The sequence below is a fragment of the Jaculus jaculus genome, chromosome 20, assembly GCF_020740685.1.
Source record: "Jaculus jaculus isolate mJacJac1 chromosome 20, mJacJac1.mat.Y.cur, whole genome shotgun sequence".
NCBI classification, from domain to species: Eukaryota; Metazoa; Chordata; class Mammalia; order Rodentia; family Dipodidae; genus Jaculus; species Jaculus jaculus.
In genome coordinates, this window is record NC_059121.1 from 22,684,537 (window position 1) to 22,705,881 (window position 21,345).

General features: G+C 45.3%; 1 protein-coding gene across 1 annotated transcript; it reads right to left on the reverse strand.

Annotated features, from left to right (window-relative positions):
* Positions 1–8,581: 8,581 nt before the first annotated feature.
* Positions 8,582–20,977, reverse strand: Gzmk (granzyme K; the record flags this gene model as incomplete). Its single annotated transcript, XM_045138897.1, is given in 6 exon segments — positions 8,582–8,743; positions 9,886–10,140; positions 10,142–10,165; positions 10,880–11,033; positions 20,316–20,453; positions 20,952–20,977. Coding segments are annotated over 6 exon segments (759 nt in total), but the record flags the coding sequence as incomplete, so codon positions are not given.
* Between the last annotated feature and the right edge of the window lie 368 nt (positions 20,978–21,345).

Consider the following 21,345-nt stretch of genomic DNA (forward strand, 5'->3'; position numbering starts at 1 on the left):
AACTCCTTTGAACATATGATGGACTGAAAAGAACACGTATCTTGTGAACATTAGTAACAGCTCCAGTTTCAATATTATTAAAAGCTGACTAAATTGATCTATTCTTCTACTTACATATATATAATACCATACTATTAAGTACCTCCTCCCTTCCTTTCTCTCCCCTTTATATCTCTATTCTAAAAAGCTGACTAAATTAGTCTTCAAAAATAATTTTATTTATTCAAGAGAGAGAGAGAGAGAGAGAGAGAGGGAGAATGCGTGACTATGGGCGTGCCTAAGCCTCTTGCGGCAAAAGAACTCCAGACACGTGTGTCACCTTGTGTAGCTGGCTTTACTGGTACTGGAGAATTGAACCCAGGTTGTCAAGCTGTGAAAGTAAGCGCCTTTAACCACTAAGCTATCTCCCCAGCCCATCAGACAAAGTCAGAACAAGCAATGTTGAGAGCAATCTCTTTGAGATCAGATACTAATTATTTTATAATGTTTTACCTCATTAGAAAGCAATACTAATGTTTACCAAGTCTGATATGAGAAATGGCTTGTTGAAACTTTCAAATTACAACAGTGATGCTCATATTTGGTTCATTTCCCCCTTCGTAAAATGTCCAAGCATTATCAAATGGCCATGGAACTTTCTAGTTCCCCCACTTTATATACAATCTCTACTCCTTGTCTTTATTAAGGAGTTTTTCTTTTTCCACGTTATTTTTTTATTTTATTTGTTGAGAATGCACGAGAGAGAGAGACACAGATAGAAAGAGAATGAATGGGCGCACCAGGGCCTTCAGCCACTGCAAAGGAACTCCAGATGCGTGCGCCCCCTTGTGCATCTGGCTAACGTGGGTCCTGGGGAATCGAGCCTTGAACCAGGGTCCTTAGGCTTCACAGGCAAGCGCTTAACCACTAAGCCATCTCTCCAGCTCTTAAGGAGTTTTGTTTTTTTTTAAATAATTTTTATTTGAGAGAAAAAGGGTCCGGGAGCACTAAGACCTCCTGCCACTGCAAACAAATTCCATATACATGTGTCAGTCTGTGCATCTGACTTTATGTGGGTACTGGGGGATTGAACCCAGGCTGTCAGGAGTTACAAGCACTTATCTTTAATTGCTGAGCTATCTTTTCAGCCCCCTATTAAGGGGTTTTGAAGGTGAATTCAAGCTGGGCATGGTGGTACAAGCCTGTAATCTAGCACTCAGGAGGCTGAGACAGGAGCATGAGTTTACGGAGGGCAGCCTGAGCAATTTAGTGAGATTCTGCCTCAAGATTAAAAACACAACAGGAGCCGGGTGTGGTGGCGCACGCCTTTAATCCCAGCACTTGGGAGGCAGAGGTAGGAGGATCACCGTGAGTTCGAGGCCACCCTGAGACTACATAGTGAATTCCAGGTCAGCCTGAGCTAGAGTGAGACCCTACCTCGGAAAAACAAAACAAAACAAAATTAAAACAACAACAAAAACAACAACAACAAAAACAGGGCTGAAGAGATGGTTTAGCAGTTAAGGTGTTTGCCTGCAAAGCCTAAGGACCTATGTTTGACTCTCCAGATCTCACATAAGCCAGGCGCACAAAGGTGAGGCAAGTGCAAGGTTCCACATGCCCACTAGGTGGCGCAAGCATCTGGCATTCAATTGCAGTAGAGGCTGAGGCCCTGGCGTGCCAATTCTCTCTGTTTTTGTTTTTTTCCCTCTCTCTCACTCTCTTTAAGTTGGAAACTAAAAAGAAGCTGTAGGTAGAACATTTACCTAGTATGTGTAAGCAAGTCCCTAGGTTCTGTCCTGAGTACAACAGAAATAAAGATGATTGCAAGCTATAATCATAATAATGTCTGTGAGTGGCAGAGATTCACTGATGATCATTCATTCAGTAAATTATTAATTATGCATTCATCCAGATATTCACAAATAGTTATTAAGGAGCCATGGCACAAGTCCTGGCGACATCATACTGGTTCTTCTGTTCCGGAGCTGGTTGCTTATTGAGTCCCGCAGCCTAAGTTTTAGTGACGTTTCTAGGATGATGCTATTTTTATCTAAAGTGCTTATTAAAATCTGTTACCTTTCCGGTTAAGTCTCATGCCATTGATTTGAGGTGCAAGGCTTTCAAACTAGGCTGATTTGAAGGCGGCAGCCCCTGGCATGAGGCCTTGAGTGTGACAAACGTAACCCGGGTAGATTTCTGTGGCCCAGGCCCACCGCGAGCTGGGGAGTCTGGGCAACCCTCACGCTGGCATTTGGCAAGGCAGATGGGAGCCCATGGAAGCCAATACCCACCTCAAGTCACTCTGTGTTAATGTGGCATTGTCTGAGTGTGCTCTTTAAGGATTGAGAGAGCAGAAGTTGTAGGTGAGGCAGTTTTGGATGGGCATATTCTAGAGTTCCATTATTCAGTTGTGGGGTTCACAGTGTTTTTTTTTTCTTTTGACTCCCACAGTAATCAAAGGTTCAGAAAAGTCAGACAACAGGCATCTCGATTCATGGCAATAGCTGGATGTTCAGTCAGAGAAGGAAATGGAACATTCCTCTTGAGAGACTACGGCTGCTTACACTGTTTAGCGTTTGAAGGCACTATTATTGGCAGAGGGGTACTCACGGGGTTGGTAGGGGTTGAGTACTTAAAAGGAGATTCCTGTACGCCTCATATTTTTTATTTTTATTTATTTATTTGAGAGCGATAGAGAGAAAGAGGCAGAGAGAGAGAGAGGGAGAGAATGGTTGCACCAGGGCCTCCAGCCCTGCAGATGAACTCCAGATGCGTGCGCCCCCTTGTGCATCTGGCTAACATGCGTCCTGGGGAATCGAGCCTCGAACCGGTGTCCTTAGGCTTCACAGGCAAGCGCTTTAACTGCTAAGCCATCTCTCCAGCCTGGATAAGGTTTTGTTGAAGCCATTGCTGTGACTGTCATTCACTTTTATCTGGTCAGAGGTGGGTGGTTCAAATCTGGTCATTTAGCTCTTTCCTACTCTCTGCCTTTGGACCTCGTTGAATCAGGGCCTTGTCTGAAGAGATGCAGCCAGAAGGACCAATGGTTTGTCCTTTGGGAGTGCTTCAGGACCCATACTTGGATGAAGTCCCTGGCAATGTTTGTGCTTCCAGTGTAATTTTTGTGTATGTCTTAAATATAACAAATTTTGGAGCAAATCTGTTGTGATCATTTATTCTTGTGATTTGTGATTGTTGGTTATATTGATTGTCAACTTTTCTTTTTGGTTTTTTATTTATTTCATTTAGTTTTTTTTTTTTTGTTTTGAGGAGAGAGAGAGGGAGGGAGGGAGGGAGGGAGAGAGAGAGAGAGAGAGAGAGAGAGAGAGAGAGAGAGAGAGAGAGGGAGAGGACACCCAGGGCCTTCAGCCATTGTAAATGAACTAAAGATGCATGCGCCCCCTTGAGGCACATGTGCGACATTGTGCACTTGCGTCACTGTGCATCTGGCTAAGTGGGACCTGGAGATTTGAACATGAGTTCTTAAGCGTCACAGGCAAGCTTCTTAAACACTAAGCCATCTCTCCAGTCCTGGTTTTTTTTTTTTTTTATTATTTGAGAGAGAGAGAGATAGAGGGAAATAGAAAGAGAGAGAGAGAGAGAACGGGCATACCAGGGCCACTAGTTACTGCAAATGAACTCCAGATGCACGTGCACTTTGTACATCTGGCTTATGTGGGTCTTGGGGAATGGGCCCTGGGTCCTTTGGCTTTGCAGGCAAGTGCCTTACCCACTAAGCAATCTTTCCTGCTCTTTTTTTTTTGAGGTAGGGTTTCATTGTAGCCCAAGCTGTCCTGTAGCTAACTCTGTAGTCCTAGGCTGGTCTTGAACACACAGAGCACCCCTCTTTTTTTTTTTTTTTTTTCTGAGGTAGGTTCTCACTCTGGCCCAGGCTGACCTGGAATTCACTATGGTATAACAGGGTGGCCTTGAACTCATGGCGATCTTCCTACCTCTGCCTCCCGAGTGCTGGGATTAAAGGCGTGTGCCACCACTCCTGGCTTCCTCCCCATCCTCTTAAAGAGTACTCCCACTGCTTGTTTGGATGCTAGACTAACCCATGAGCTATTTGTCTCAGCTTATCTTTAGTCTCTGGCAAAAGAGTAATCTTTCCGGGGCTGAAGAGATGGCTTAGCAGTTAAGGCATTTGACTGTAAAGCCAAAGGACCCAGGCTCAATTCCCCAGGACCCATGTAAGCCAGATGCACAAGATGGCACATGCGTCTGGAGTTTGTTCGCAGTGGCTTGAGGTCCTGGTGCATCAATTCTCTCTCTGTCTTCCTGCTTGCTTCTTTCTCTTCCTGCTTGTCTCTCTCAGATAAGTAAATTAATAATTTTTTCTTTTGGGTTTTTCGAGGTAGGGTCTCACTCTAGCTCAGGCTGACCTGGAATTCACTATGTAGTCTCAGGGTGGCCTCAAACTCACAGCAATCCTCTTACCTCTGCCTCCCGAGTGCTGGGATTAAAGGTGTTTCTTGGTCCTAATTCTGAGAGAATGAAAGAACCCAGCTTGGGTTGGGTATTGGTGACACTATGACTCAGCAAAAGTTAACACTATGACTCAGCAAAAGTCTGAAGGCAGCAGCAGGCAATCTTATTTTGTTAGCAGATCAGCGTGTGAAAACTTAAAGCCACAGGAGAATCATTCAAGCAAGAGTGCGGAGATCCGCTCGTCAACCCAGGAATGCCCTTGGTGCAGGCACCTAGCTTCCGGGATGCAGCTCAGGATTCTTGGGGGATTGTAAACCTCTGGGAACAAGCACCTGGATGCTTTGTTCTTGAGCAGGTTGAGTACGGCGTCCTTTCTCTCTCCTCATACGCGCATGTGTTGGAGTCATCTTAGGCTGTTAAAAAAAAAAACAAAAAACACTGCACATTGTGGAAAGAATGGAAGAGCCAAGGAAGGGTAAGACTGCTCACAATGCAGCTGCCCAGATAGAAAAACTGGCCTCAGTATCCATGAGCTCGCAGTGGCTGGTACTACCTTCATAAGCCCCTTATACTAGGAGGAAAAGATGATGATGGCATCAAAATAAAAGAGAGACTAATGGAGAGAGGGAGGGGAGATGATGGAGAGTGGAGTTGAGACGGGGAAAGTGGGGGAGGAGAGGGAATTATAGTGGTTTATAGTCTGTAAGTATGGAAGTTGTCAAGCAAACACACATACACACACACTGCAGATCGGGTGGCTTAAACAATAGGAATTTATTTCTCTCAGTTCTGGGGGCCGGGAACTCCAAGGTCCTGGCCAATTTGTTTCCTGGGGAAGGCATATTTCCTGGCTGACCTACAGGGAGAATGACCTCTCTGGTGTCTTTCTGATAAAGGCATGGGACTGTCACTAAGGTCCTACACTTTCAAGATCTTGTTTAACTCTAATCTCCTCTCTAGGCTCTCCAAATGTAGTCCTGATGAAGGTTAGGATCCCAGTAGAGGAATTTGAATTTGGAGGAGGACGGTGCTGACTTAGGTTGTGAACTTGACAGGACCCTAAATCACACAGGAGACAAGTCTCTGGGCATACCTGGGCACACCAAGTTTTGTCTTCATTAGGCTGATTAAAGTGGGAAGACCCACTTTAACCCACCACCCATGAGCTGGGGCCACGGACCTGCTGAGCCACAGCATGGGCCACTGCACTTAGCTAGCTGAATTGCTTTTAACGATTGTCCATTTTCATGCTCACCCACCTTTTGTTCATTCAGTTTGAAATTTTGGCCAAGACATGAAAGCAATCTTGCAAATAATCTCATATTCTTAGACACCTGAACAGTTGATAGGGACATGGGACACACAACATAGTGTCCTTTTAAAAATGATTTTATGCTGGGTGTTGGGGCGCACACCTTTAATCCCAGCACTCAGGAGGCAGAGGTAGGAGGGTGGCCATGAGTTTGAGGCCTCCCTGAGAGTACATAGTGAATTCCAGGTCAGCCCGAGCTAAAGTGAGACCCTGCCTTGAAAAACAAAACAAGCAAACAAACAAACAAAAAAAAAAAAAGGTTTTATTTTATACTGATCATTAACACCTAAAAGTCGAACATAGTTTTGGGGTCCCATGTGATATTCCAGGGGTATCTATGTTGTCATTGTATCCTTTAAAGGATCATGGGAGAAAGTTCTCTGTAGTCTTACTTTTAGCACCAGTGGTCCACCTTTGGACAAATTAATTCTATCTCCTGGATGCCATCACTTCTCTAGCTGATGGCATTGTTCTTTCTGCATGGGCTAAGGTGTGGAGCCAAGTATGAGACTGGTTAGCAAGTGCCAAGGTGGAAACTCATCGTAGTTCCTGTGCCACGTGAACCCCTCTTCTTTCCTCTCTGCTCTCAAATCATCACCATTTTATTTTCAAATTTTTATTAACGACTTCCATGATTATAAAAAATATCCCATGGTAATGCCCTCCCTCCCCCCCACTTTCCCCTTTGAAACTCCACTCTCCATCATATCCCCTCCCCATCTCAATCAGTCTCTCTTTTATTTTGACAACATCACCTTTTCCTCCTCTTATGATGGTCTTGTGTAGGTAGTGTCAGGTACTGTGAAGTCATGGATATCCAGGCCATTTTATGTCTGGAGGGAGCACGTTGTAAGGAGTCCTACCCTTCCTTTGGCTTTTACAATCCTTTTGCCACCTCTTCCGCAATGGACCTTGAGCCTTGGAAGGTGTGATTGAGATATTGCAGTATTGAGCACTGTGGTCACTTCTTTCCAGAACCATGATACCTTTTGGGTCATCCCAAGGTCACTGCCATCTGAAAAGAGAAGATTCTCTATCAAAAGTGAGAGTAGCATTAATGTAAGTATATGAACATTAAGAGAAGTGCTTACTGGGCAGTTTGATAAGCATAGTATATACATTTAGCCAGACAGCAGCAGACGTAACACCCTAGGGCTCATGACTACCCCTGTTTTAGGTTTTCAGTATCAGGGATGTATTCCCTCCCATGGAGCAGGACTCCAGTCCAATTAGAGAGCAGTTGGTTTCCACCATGACAGATGTGCCACTGTTGCACCCGTTGGCTCATTTGGCCTGGCTGACCAAATATAAGGCTTGCAGTGTCCACTGTTTCATCACCATTTTTTTCTCAATTTTTATTAATATTTTCCATGATTATAAAAAATATCCCATGGTAATACCCTCCTGTCCCACTTTCTCCTTTGAAATTCCATTCTCCATCATATCCCCTCCCCATTTCCATCAGTCTCTCTTTTATTTTCATGTCATGATCGTTTCCTCCTCTTATGATGGTCATGTGTAGGTAGTTTCAGGCAATGTGAGGTCATGGATATCCAGGCCATTTTATGTCTGGAGGGAGCTCGTTGTAAGGAGTCCTACCCTTCCTTTGGTTCTTAGATTCTTTCTGCCACCTCTTCCTCATTAGGCCCTGAGCCTTGGAGGGTGACATCATCACCATTTTTAAAAAAGATTTTATTATTTGTTTATGAGAGAGAGAGAGAGAGAGAGAGAGAGAGAGAGAGAGAGAGGGAGACAGATAGAAGGAGAGAATGGGCATGCCAGGGCCTCTAGCCACTGCAAACAAACTCCAGACGCATGTGCCACCATGTACATCTTGCTTACATGGGACCTGGGGAATGGAACCAGGGTCCTTAGGCTTTGCAGGCATGTGCCTTAACCACTAGGCAATCTCTCCAGCCCTCATCACCATTTTTTTTATTCTAAATTTTATTTTACTGTAGGCATTTTTGTATGTTGCATTAAATCCTTCCTGGAACAAAATGTGGCATAAATAAATAATTACTATTCCATTATTTGCATAGACCATGATACTCCTTTTTGAGCTGTTTGTATGTCTGTTTATTATTGCTGTTATTATTATTATTTTTTAAGGTAGGATCTCACTCTAGCTCAGGCTGACCTGGAGTTCACTCTGTAGTCTTAGGGTGGCCTCGAACTCATGGCGACCCTCCTACCTCTGCCTCTGGAGTGCTGGGATTAAAGGCGTGCGCCACCACACCTGGCTTCTGTTTACTATTTCAACAATAGAAGTTAGGGTAACCGTAGAGTAGAAGGGTCGTTGCTAGGGGCTGAGGGGTGGGGAAAAGAGGAGGTTGCTGTTCACTGGGCATGGAGTTTCAGTCTTCGAGGATGACGAAGTTCTAGAGCTCTTTCGTATGACTGCACCTTCGGTTGGCAACACTGTTTTGTGCATTTAAGCATTGACTTAAAATGTGTTTGATTCACATGTAAGAGCGCATGGTATGGGAGGCGGCAGCAGAGACTGAAACATAAGCCTAGTTAAGGGGAATGCCATTATACCATCTTGTTAGGCCTCCTTGTTGTTTTGGGGGGCGTGGGTGGCATGGGGGTCAGTGTGACTTCATACCTATGAAAGACAGACTTCTGCATTTTTATTTAGAATGAAATCAGCGTGGCAAAAATACATCAGTGATAGACACAGGAAAAAGAACTTGGCTTCTTAGTGAGATGAGTCTTTATGGCCCAGAAAGTTATTCCAACTGGGCAATGCTTCTCCCCGCCACCCAACCACATCCAGGGACAACGCGGATCTTTGCTCACACCATGGAAAAAAAGACGCCAGAAGCGGCAGACCCGTGTGAAGCATTCGCCGTCTTAATATGTACTCGATGGAGCGAGTTTGCTTTTGATCCAAGTCTGGTATTTCTTGGTTAGCAGGATGTTGATCCCAGGCTTCTTGGTGATGCCACATTTATGACCCCAAGAGACTATGGCGTGGAAGATTCCTTTGCAGACAAAAGGGCCACCTGAGTCACCCTGGAGAGAGGAAAATCGGCAGATGCGTGTGAGAACTACTGAGATGTCTTCTATCATCAACTTGTTTTCTCAGTGTTATCTTTGGTTTGTTTGTGACCCAAAGAGTGTCCAGCATGGCCTCTGATGCAGTGGACGTTTCCTTGTTTCTGTGTTGCTGATACTGTCTGCCTATTCTTCTGTTTTTGTTTGTACCTCTGTCTGTGACCATGGCTTTGTCTCCGTCTACATATATTGATGTTTCTGTTCTGTGTCCTTATAGATCTATGTATACATATACATCCCTTTGGTAATCGGTGACTTCTGAGTTTTGTTTCTTAAAGAACAGATGGGGGCTGGAGAGATGGCTTAGCGGTTAAGCGCTTGCCTGTGAAGCCTAAAAACCCCGGTTCGAGGCTCGGTTCCCCAGGTCCCACGTTAGCCAGATGCACAAGGGGGCGCACACGTCTGGAGTTCGTTTGCAGAGGCTGGAAGCCCTGGCGCGCCCATTCTCTCTCTCTCCCTCTATCTGTCTTTCTCTCTATGTCTGTCGCTCTCAAATAAATAAATAAAAAATGAACAAAAAAAAAAATAAAGAACAGATGGATATGAAGTTAGAAATTGTCCACTGGAGTAAAAAAGCCCCAACTCTCTCTGCTTCTTTGTCTCTCTCTCAAATAAATTAAAAAAAATAATTTTTTTTCAAAAAGATTCTTTTGGGTAAGTTCTCCTCCATTAGTGACTTCAGGGGTGGAGACATGTTAAGGATGGTTGTAACCCTCACAGTATGCCACAGAGGTTGTCAGAAACAGTTCGTTATCATGATCAAGAAGCGCTTCATGAGTTGGGCTGGAGAAATGGCTTAGCAGTGAAGGTGCTTGCCTGTGACTCCTAAGGACGCGGGTTCGATTCCCCGGGACCCATGAAAGACGCACAAGGTGGCACGTGTGTCCGGAGTTTTTTTCAGTGGCTAGAGGCTCTGGCGTGCCTCTCTCTCACATAAAGAAATGATAAATAAACACAAGTCAACAGGCACTTAATGCGGGTTGCTTAACCAACCAGGGAAGGTTTCTGTTCGCATTGGTAAAAGAATGGAGGGCATCATAGGAATGGAATGTGCCTTCTTCTCCTCCAGTGACTGCAGACATGTTACTGTGCGGGAAGACACCTCCCTGGCATGAGTCCCTCTGGCCTCTGGGATTTCCTGCACATACCATGTCTTTGGTTATGACAGGGTCATGGTTGCAGTAGCGTTGGCTGTTGCAGATTTTTTTTCGACAGATCACCGTGACTGTGACCTCTTGCAGGGAATCAGAGGCGTTTAACAGATCTGGGTTGGTGGCTCCCCAGCCAGTCACTTGGTATCTGGTTCTGTCTCTAATATAGGTTTTGGATCCCAAGGGGAGCAGCTAGACACGCTTTGTTGGGTTTTGCTGCTGTTTGAAGCTGAAAGATTAAAACGGTGAGTAAATTGGTCTTCCCTCCCCAGCGGATTTTCGGCTGGTGGACTGTGTTGTACATGGGCACCCTTGCCTCAAGAGGGCAACTTCTTCTCTTGAACCTACCTTGATGGTGACCTCCCTTCCCTGCAAGTCTCGCTGGTGCTTGGGGTAGGGTATCCAGAGCAGGGATTCCGCTCCGTCTCCAGTAAACTGATCTCTGCCGTACCTTGGGTCATTTTCTGTGGAGGGACACGTATAGGTCAATGACTCTGTGGGCTGGGCTGCTTCCTGCTTGATAGGGCCCCTGAGTATGGCCTCGCCTGCATTTGGAAGGGACGAAGTATGGTCTAGACTTAGCTGTAACACACTGCCGAGTCCCTGAAGTCACTTGTTGGCTCTGCCGTATAACCAAGGGTTACAGTTTTCAGTTGCCAATGTGAAAAGCATTTGGGAAGAAAGTTTTGTTTTGTGTGGGTCCTTGAGTCTGTTTTGGGTGTTTCTCTCCTCGCGCATGTGAGCATCAGAGTTGATTTTCCAAGTAAGAATGTATTTTGGTTCATTTTTTTCTTTCAGAGGCTTGTATGGAGTAACACAGGCCTTTACAGAGTATGTCACAGTCACCTCAAATGCGGGGAAATGAAAACGCTCTCATGTCGTTAACTGAGTCACGTTATGTGAGGATGTTGGAGAATTTGAGGAAGGCAGTGGTAATACCTACCCTTATCAGCATGATATCATCTGGTATGTAATCTGATAGAAATCTTGAGAACGGTATGAATTTCTCAACCTCAGATGTTTGGTTTGTGGGTTCCTGCTTCGAGAGGGAATGGGCTCCTAAAACCACGGTGGGAGACAGGCCTTTGGCAAACCTAAAAGAGCAAAGAGAACAGAAAAAGAGTGATGGCTTCCAAACTCTCTGGCAGGGGACTGAGAAGACAGGGAGTCACATAGATGCAAGCCAAAGGACAGACTCCAAGGTGACCTGTTCAGGGTCATGTGGAATGAGGGAGGTGTTGGTTCCATGATTAACGAGTGGCACCAAGAACCAAATGACTTGCCCTCAATCCCACTTTAGCTCAGTTGCCCTGTACTGCAAAAGAATATAAGAATTTGTACTGGATTGTGAGAAAAGAGTAAAATCTTGGTTCACTTCGATCAAGTTTGCAGAAAAATATTGTTACTTAGTTTTAAAAAATATTTATTTATCCAGGTATGGTGGCCTTTAATCCCAGCACTCAGGAGGCAGGGGTGGGAGGATCACCATGAGTTCGAGGCCACCCTGAGACTCCATAGTGAATTCCAGGTCAGCCTGGGCTAGAGTGAAACCCTACCTCGAATGGACTGTTCTGGCCAGAGTTGAAAGACCTGAATGCAGTAAGAACTATGGATTGTGAGGTTTGGCTTATGAGTGTGAGAAACAGCTTTGCTTGGACTGGGCTAGAAGCAGTTTGTGTGAGAAGCTTGCTGTTATGCTCATGTTCTGAGAAGTTTTTCGGGGTTGCTTTGTGCATTTCTACACAATGGGCTGGTGTGAGCAGTGGGATATAGCACAGAAATGAAATATTTGGGCTGAAACTTATGCCTGTTCAGCTGCAATTGAGAGATTACAACCTTTGAGACTGGGCTAGCTGACCTGCACTGGGGCAACAAGAAGAATGTAGACTCTTTTAAAGGGGCCTGAGTGCTTAAGGTGTGTCCTGTTCTTCAAAGTCTGCTTTATTCCCTCTGGATTAGCAAATTAGCTTACTACTTGGTATTGTGGAGTATAAGAAATGCAGGAAAGAGAGAGTCATTGAGTTTGCAATGCGGTCTTGTGTTTTGGAAATGGCCATGGGCAGTGTGAAGCAGGTTTGCTGGATACCTGTGTGGAGACCCCATGGGGCCATGAGGATGAACCGTGGGTTGCAGTGGAGACCCAGTGGATATGTTGGGACCATGAGAAGGCTAAGGAGAACTGCTGGCCCCAATGAAGTTTTCCAGGACTGTGAGTAGCCTAGCTGGAGGGGGAGAATTTGAATGCCAGAGGCTTGTTGCTGGTTAGAATTATTGGGCTTGGAGATTTGTCACTGATTAGAGTTGTTGAACTTGGAGCTACAGAATTTGGTGTTCGCCCTGCTTAAATCTTGTATTGGTGGAATATTTCTTTGCTATACCCAATGCCAACTTTTGCAGTGTGAATGTTTATACTGTGCCATTATGGGTTTTTGGGGGATTTTTTGGTATTATGGCTCAGTTAAAAGATCTTGAACTATGGGAATGTTTGAACATCATTAGAATTGATAAAAACCTATGGGGACTTTTAAAGTTGGACTGAATGCATTGTATTTTATATCATGCATGGATATCAGTTTATGGGGGCCAGGGGAAGAATGTGGTGGTTTGAGTTAGGTGTCCCCCATAAACTTGGATGTTTTGAATGCTAGGTTCCCAGCTGATGGAGATTTGGAAATTAACGTCTCCTGGGGGCGGTGTATTGTTGGGGGCCGGCTTATGGGCGTTACAGCCAGTGTCCCCTTGCCAGTGTTTGGCACACTCTCTTGTTGCTGTTGTCCACCTCATGTTGGCCTGAGGGTGATGTCCGCCCTCTGTCATGCCTGTGTTTCCCCCTGCCATCATGGAGTATCCCCTCGAGTCTGTGAGCCAAACTACTCCCCGCTCCCACTTTTTTTTTCCCAAAAGCTTCTCTTGGTTGGGTGATTTCTGCCAGCAATGCGACCCTGACTGCAACAGCCAGGACTGTAGCTCAGTGGTAGATGACGTGCCTACCGGCGCTGCCAAAGAGGGAAGACAGACTTTAAGCCAGGCACGATGGGTGTGTGGCAGTCAGGGTCGCATTGCTGGCACAAAGCACCTGATCAAAAGCTGCTTGTGGAGAAAAAGGTTTCCTTTGGCTTACAGAGTGGAGGGGAAGCTCCATGATGGCTGGGACAGTGATGGCATGAGCAGAGGGTGGACATCACCCCCTGGCCAACATCAGGTGGACAACAGCAGCAGGAGAGTGTGCCAAACACTGGCATGGAGAAGCTGGTTATAACGCCCATAAGCCCGCCCCCAACAATACACTACCTCCAGCAGGCATTAATTCCCAAATCTTCATCAGCTTTGGACCTAGCATTCAGAACACACGGGTCTTTCGGGTCCGCCTGTTTCAAACCAACACCTCATGCATGCCTGCGATCCCCACACCTGGGAGGCTGAGGCAAGTTCAAGGCCAACTGGGCTGCTTAGCAAGACCCTTATCTCAAAAATCAATCACATGCCTCAGGGAGCGTTGCAGAAGAGGGAGAAGAAAGATTGTTGGAGCCACGGAGTGGGTGGGAATACCCTGAGGCATGCTGCCCCTACTATGCCATGGGACTGACTGAAGCTCACTGAGCCCATCGTGAATGCCATAAACCCACTGAGGAGGGCCCCAGGGAAGTGGGAGCAGGGGAGAAGAAATAAAATGGTATAATCTGTTAAAAAACAAATCCATCAAAAATTTATATTTATTTTCATGTAACTATTTCTTTGCTACTTATAAAAAGGACGGTGGTACTTTGAATGTATTTCCCCCCCTAGACTCAGATGTTTCATTAAAGTTTGTAACTTAGATATCCAGCCACCTGGCTGGACATGTCACTGGGGTCGAGCCCAGAGATATGTTTAGGATCAGATCTGAATTCCAGCCCAAAGGTATGAAGAGAGGTTTGAGTTCTGAAGGGGGGCGGGGGTCTCCTGCGTGCTGTTAGGGGTTTTGTGAATGCTGCCTTTTATTTTTATTTTTATTTTTATTTTTATTTTTATTTTATTTTTATTTTTTTGGTGGCTGTTTGGTTGTTTCTCTCTGCTTGGATCTATGCAAGCGGTTTCTTCTGCCATTGATAGAACTCCCCCACCCCCGGCTCTGTAAGCTGAAATACATCCCGTTCATCCCGTAAACCATGCCTGGACTGGATGGTCATCCCAGCCACATGAGGCTGTCTACAACAAGGACCAAATCACAATGCAGTCAAAACACAGATACTTCCACACGCAGGTTAATGTTGTTCCCAATTAAAAGAGGCACAGAAGAATACAGACAGATGGCCGTTTCAGGTTGGAGGAATGTGTGCGTGGCCGTGGTGGGAAGGAGTTGCACAGAGCCTGGAACCACCACGTCTTGGTTTCACCCCAAAATAGTTTATGTTGGGAATTCTGGCTATATTTGTTGAAAAGTTTGCCTATTGCAAAATCAGGACAGGGAATGAAATTTCTCATAGGATGTGGATTGGATTTCCTAGGACTGATTCAAATTCAAACTCAACATGCCCACTAAACCCAAAGCTTTGGAGAGTCAGGCTGACATGAAAATCCCGGATGAACGTTGCTCTAACGTAGGCACACGCATAAAGAACTCACGCGTGGGACCCGTGAGGTACAAACGCAGGGTGTGGCAGGTAGACGTCGCTGGAGGAAAGGGTGCTGTGAAGATATTGAGTTTTCTTTTCATCTTTTACTCGTTTCCTTGAATAGCTGTTGCCTTTGAAATGGTTTTGATTATTTTTGTCTCCACTGGGACAGGCTGACACCCAAAACATCCTCAGCAGATCACTGTGTTTTCTGAACCTTCAAGTAGAATTTCTCCTGTTGGGCTTCATTATTTGGTCCAAGTGAGAGATGGAATTACTCGAGTTTTAGACTCCCACCTCTTTATCTAAGTCTAGATATGAATTATATAAAGGAGAGGTACTACCAAGGTCATTCATTTGCACAACATAGGGGTTTTCTTTCTTTTTTGTTTAAATGTTTATTTATTTGCATGCAGTGAGAAAGAGAGAGAGAGAGAGAGAGAGAAATTGAGAGGATGGGTGCGCCAGGGCCTCTAGCCACTGCAAACAAACTCCAGATGCACACATCACCTTATGCATCTGGTGTCATGTGGGTCCTGGGGAATCGAACCGGGGTCCTTTAGCTTTGCCAGCAAGCACCTTAACTGCTAAGCCATCCCTCCACCCCTATCACAGGGTTTTTCTAAGAGTCCCTCATTGCTGCTTCAGCTCCATGTGGACAGTTTCCTGAGCCCCAGCCTGGACTTGCATGGGATAGGTTACAGTATTGCTCCTCACAAGGTTCTCTCATTGTGTGCCAGAGAATGCTCACCCACACTGTCACCATGGAGCCCAACCCTGTCCCTCTCAGCGTTCGTCCCTGGGCTGAGTCTTCACTAGGAGAAGGAGAAGGATGCTCCCTCACCTGAGCAATGTGACCTTCTCACACGGGGGAGAATCAGAGCCCAGGCTCAGGCTGCGTGCTCCTTCCTTGTGTTTTCTTTTGCCCTGTGTGTGCCCTTCTAAGTATCTTGTTTCTGTGCTTCACCTTTCTCCATGCTGAGCAGGCCTTCTACTCGGACCCGCTCCTGAGGCCTGGCAACAAAGTCAGGGTACTTCTTGGAGTCTCTTTTGCTTCAAAGAGAGAGAGAGAAAAGGAGAGAGAGAAGTGTCTAGCTATTAGAAAGCAAGACATTTCTAGTGTCATCAGCACAAGTGGGTCATCATATTAGTCCCTTGGTTATTGCCATGGAAGCCACATGGGAGATTATGTGTATATGTATATATATATATCAAGTATTCTCTCTCTCTATATATAGATAGATAGATAGGATATCTATCTATATATATAGAATACTTGATATATATATATATATATATACATATATACATGCATATATATATCACACACACATATATATATATATATAGAATACTTGATCTTCTGTTTGGGGCTGGAGAGATGGCTTAGTGGTTAAGATGCTTGCTTGCAAAGCTAGTTCCCCAGGACCCATGTAACGTCAGATGCACAAGGTGGTGTATGCGTTTGGAGTTCATCTACAGTGGCCCTGGCACACTCATTCTCTCTCTCTCCCTCTGCCTCTTTCTCTCTCTCAAATAAATAAATTACACACACCCACAAGCCACACAAACACACCATGCACACACACACATACCACACACACGATCTTGTGTTTTGTGCTAAGCAATTTATACATTTCCCCTCACACTTCACGACAGCCTTGTGATGTGGATGTTATGATGACCCTTATTTTGCACATGAGGATGCTGAGGTTCAGGTAAATTAGTAACCCTATGCACATCAGGTATGTGGTGAAGGCTCTGGGACTGCATGTCCAGGTAGGGTTAGACCTCAGCTGGCTTAGGAGACACTGCTGAGTGGTGTGCTTGTCTGCCAGGCACAAGGCTCTGGTTTGGTTCCCCACCACCTCAAAAACTCTGTTTACCTTGGAGTCTGAAAGCTTAACCATTTTAAGCAGGAAATCTTGAATACTTGAGGTGGAGAAAGGCTGTGTGGAAGGGAAGGGAAGAGAAGGGAAGGGGAGAGGAGGGGAGGGAAGAGAAGGGAAGGGAAGGGGAGGGTAAGGGAAGGCAGGGGAGGGGAGGGGAGGGGAGGGGAGGGAAGGGAAAGTTCTGTCTAATAATATGCTAGGCAGGTAAGAAAGAGGGAAGGACTCAGTGAGAGAGGTTTGGGAGAATATCTAAGAGGGAGAAGATAGCAGATGGTTAGAATTGTGCTTGTAATAAATTAACATGCTCAAAATCACATTATTATTTAAGAATGTTTTGCTTATTTTCTTCTTTCTTTCTTTCCTTTTTTTCCACAGGGTCTTTCTATTTATTTATTTATTTGCAAGCGGAGAGCGATAGGAGAGAAATAAGCGGAGAGAATGGGTACACCAGGGCCTGTAGCCTCTGCAAACAGACCCCAGCTGCCTATGCCACTTTGTGCATCTGGCTTTATGTGGGAGCCGGAGAATCAAACTCAGGTCGTTAGGCTTTGCAGACAAATGCCTTAACCACTGAGGCATCTCTCCAACCCCAACAGGGTTTTTTTTTTTCTATATAGCCCAGGCTGGCCTCAAACTCACTACCCTTTTGCTCTGGCCTTTGGAGTGTCACGATGCTCGGCATCCACTTCCTTCTATATTTAACAGGGCAACTAGGAGTGACAAGGCCAAAGCAGCCGAGGAGGAGGGAGGGAGCTGGTGGGCAGTGAGGAGAGTCTCTTTGGCCCGCCCCACCATGGCACTGCGAGCGAGGCCTGGCTTACCAAGCTGCTCCCACACATTGTTTGCAAGCACATTTGTGGGGAGCCACCATTGAACTGCTTCACAAATATTTTGAATTTCATAACGTTTTAATATTTTTCCAAGCACTGATCTGCCTACACGTTTACACCCAAGTGTCTTCTGGAGGAAACCTGATCCGCATATTTTGGATCCACATTCTTTATATGCCAGTTATTTAAAATGGGATTTAGCAATCTTTTTTTAAACTCCAAGACCTCTCGTCAATCCTTTTTTATGTTTGTTTGGTTTTTTTTAAACCTTTTCCCCGGTCTGGGAATCAATTTCTCAAGTCCATTTGATAAAATTTCAAATTTAACTTAATGTGATTTAACCTTCCTATTAGCAATGCACACACCACAGACATTTCAGGCTTAGCTTCTGCCCTCTGTCCCCTCCCCACCCCTCCCCCACAAATCCTAAGTGGTTTCCTTCCTACTCAGCCTTTCCTGAGTCCAGCGACACTTCGTTTGAGTGGGCACAGTAAACCTCTCTGAAGGTGTGCACGTTTTATACTGAATAAAACTTTGGACTCCTATGGAGAGGACTGATTCCATGAAACAGTCATATGAAATTGGAACTCGGCAGCTTGCTATTTAGAAAGAAAAGAGATGTTGCTCCTAGGCTTTGAAACCTGTGTGTGTGTGTGTGTGTGTGTGTGGTGTATGTGATTGTGTGTGTGTGTGTGTGCACGTGCGTGTGCACAAATAGTTCCGTTAAAATGGGCCAATCAGACATATGCCTGAAGCACAGAGAAGCAAGTCAGCCCAGTGATTTAGACAAAGTTGATGTCATAGCAAATCATGGTGGCTAAGATACAGTCTTTGTTCTTTTGTCTTCAAGATAGGGTCTCACTCTAGCCCAGGCTGACTTGGTATTCTCTATGTAGTCTCAGGGTGGCCTTGAACTCATGGTGATCCTCCTACCTCTGCCTCCCACGCGCTGGGAGTAAAGGCGTGCGCCACCATGCCCAGCACTCCTTTATTCCATTTTATTTTGAGACAAGCCCAACAGACTGACTTTGTATTTTATGTGAAATTGAGGGGTGGGGCATGGAGAGATGGGTTAGCAGTCAAGGCGAAGCCTAAAGACCCAGGTTTGATTTTCCAGGTCCCATGTAAGCCAGATACACATGGTGGCGCATGCGTCTGGAGTTCATTTGCAGTGGCCGGAGGCCCTGGCACACCCCTTCTCCCTCTCTCTCCCTCTCTCTGTCTCTAATAAATAAATTTTAAAAATGCCTTTGAAAAGAGAGAGAGAAAGAGAGAATTGGTGCACCAGGGCCTTTAGCCACTGCAATCGAACTTCAGATGTGTGTGCCCCCTTGTACACATGTGCAATATTGCACACTTCTGTCACCTGTGTGCTGCCTTACGTGGGACCTGGAGAGCCAAACATGAGTCCTTAGGCTTCACAGGCAAACGCCTTAACCACTAAGCCACCTCTCTACCCCAATGCATGCTATCTTAAAAATATTTTAATTTATTTGTTTGAGAGAGAGAGAGAGACAGAGATGGAGTTAGTATGAGTGTATCAGGGCATCCTGCCACTGCAAAGGAACTCCGGATGGAGTACCACTGTATGCATCTGGCTTTACATGGGTACTTGGGAATCAAACCACAGGCCTTCAGACTTTGCAACAAGTGCCTTTCACTGCTGAGCCATCTCTCAAGCCCCAAAGACACATTCTCAGATGAAATACTGTAAGGTTTGCAAGGAAAGGAGGAAGCTCCTTCTCACATATTTGCACAAGGAATATAGTGAAGCAAACAACAAGAAAACAAAGCCCCAAAATGCAAGCAAACAAAGAAAGTAGTGAGTCAGCTTTCAACTGCTTTTCCTCATGGGATGGTCACAGATTCCTGGCTAAAGAAAACAGTCCTAGGCTGAAAGGGCCTTTGGAGGTAGAACTCTGTCTTCAGCAAACTTTTCCTTCGAAGAGTCCTCCCCACCCCCGCCAATAACTTGCTTTCTTTCTCTTTTTTCTTTTCTGAGGCAAGCTCAACAGACTGGCTTATTTATTTATTTATTATTTTACAAGAGAGAGAGAGAGAAATAGAATTGGTGCGCCAGGGTCTCCAGCCACTGCAATTGAACTCCAGACACATGTGTCACATTGCTCTCTCTGTTTTCTAAAACAAGCATTTATTTGGAACGAGAGAAAGAGAGAGAATGGGTGCACCAGGGTGTCTAGCCACTGCAAGCCAACTCCAGATGCATGCGCCACTTTGTGCATCTGGCTTCATGTAGTCATTGGGGAATTGAACCCGGGTCATTAGGCTTTGCAGGCAAGTACCGTAACCTCTCAGCCATCTCTTCAGCCCCTCTCTCTTCTGACAAGTCCTCTTTTCCCCCTTAGTTTCCATTTGAGAAAATGTGACTCCCAGATTGTGGGTCCTGACGTCTGAGGGGAGGGGCTGAGCTGAGGACTTAGTGTCTGGAAGAGCACTGGCCAAGCAAGCTTCTCAACACACATGAAATACTGTCACCTGCAGTGCATGGGCGCGTATGCGATGTGTGAAATAGTCTAAAATACCTGAATAAATATATTACTTCATCCTCAAGACCCCATGATGCAGGGTAAAGCAATTGCTCTTCCATATGCAGGTTCACATTCAGCAGTTTCAGTTGCGTGTGGTCAACGGATATTGAAACATTAACTGGAAAATTCTACGAATGAACAACTCATGAATTTTAAATAACTTACCATAGCATATGTTCTATTTATTACTGTTGTTAATCTTTATAAAAATGTTATTGTATTTTATTTATTTGCGAGAGAGAGAGAGAAAAGAAGTAGCTAAAGAGACAGGACGGGCATACCAGGGTCTCCAGCCACTGTAAATGACCTCCAGACACATGCACCACCTTGTACATCTGGTTTACGTGGGTCCTGGGGAATTGAACCTGGGTCCCTTAGCTTCACAAGCAAATGCCTTAGCTGCTAAGCCATCTCTCCAGCTCTACTGTTGTTAATATTATTATGCTCAATTCACATGTTAAACTTTGTCCTGTGTGGAAAATCACAGATGCAGAAGGCACAGAAAGATCCCATTGGGCTGCCACCAGCACCCGCTGTGGACAGATGAGCACGTCTCCCCCAGCGGGCTTGCCTTCATACTGGACGGAGGCCGTGAACAGCCGGGAATGAGGAGGCACTTCTCTCCCTCCAGTGATTTCCATATTGAAACGCACAAAAGAAAACCAAAAAAAGATTTCACGTAAAAAATCCAAGTGGTTACTCCTCATCTTCTGATGGCGGCCACTATGTCATTTTCAAAGATGATGAAAACATCCATTCTACCTCATAGTTGTAATTTTCTTTTCTTTTTCTTTTGGTATTTTTATTTATTTATTTGAAAGCGACAGCAAGAGAAAGAAAGAGAGGGAGAGAGAGAGAGAGAGAGAGAATGGGCGCGCCAGGGACTCCAGCCACTGCAACAAACTCCAGACGCGTGCGCCCCCTTGTGCATCTGGCTAACGTGGGTCCTGGGGAACTGAGCCTCGATCCCGGGTCCTTAGGTTTCACAGGCAAGCGCTTAACCGCTAAGCCATCTCTTCGCCCATCATAGTTGTAATTTTCCTGATCAACACTTGTATAAGCCATTCCAGGTAAGAAAGAAATTCTGGCTCACCTACGATGCACCAATCCGTACAACCCCCACGTGTGGTAGGAATAAGATATGTACACTCTGAAGTCATATAAAGTCCAGCTATGAGGAAAAAGAAAGGAAAAGAAGAAAAAACCCATTGTCGTGATTAGAAGTACAGATGAGCTCTTGACTGATGGAGGAGGAGGTTCGGGAGTTTAGCTTTGTTCTCGCAAGTCTTAACTTTCTCACCCCAGCTGCTCTTGAGGTAAGATTTTTTTTTTTCACACCCTATGCTTTCAAAGTGTGTATCAGTTTGGGGAGTTTTAGGTCTGTGTTTTTGATGCCTTTTTTGGGAGGGTATGTGTGAAAGGAAAGGCTCATTTCTGGGGGAGCATTCACCTCCACTGTTGGTATGCATACTCCTGGTACACATGACGAAGGATAAAAAAACAAGAACACGGCGAGCTTTAGAAGGCTCCAGGATGCTCACTG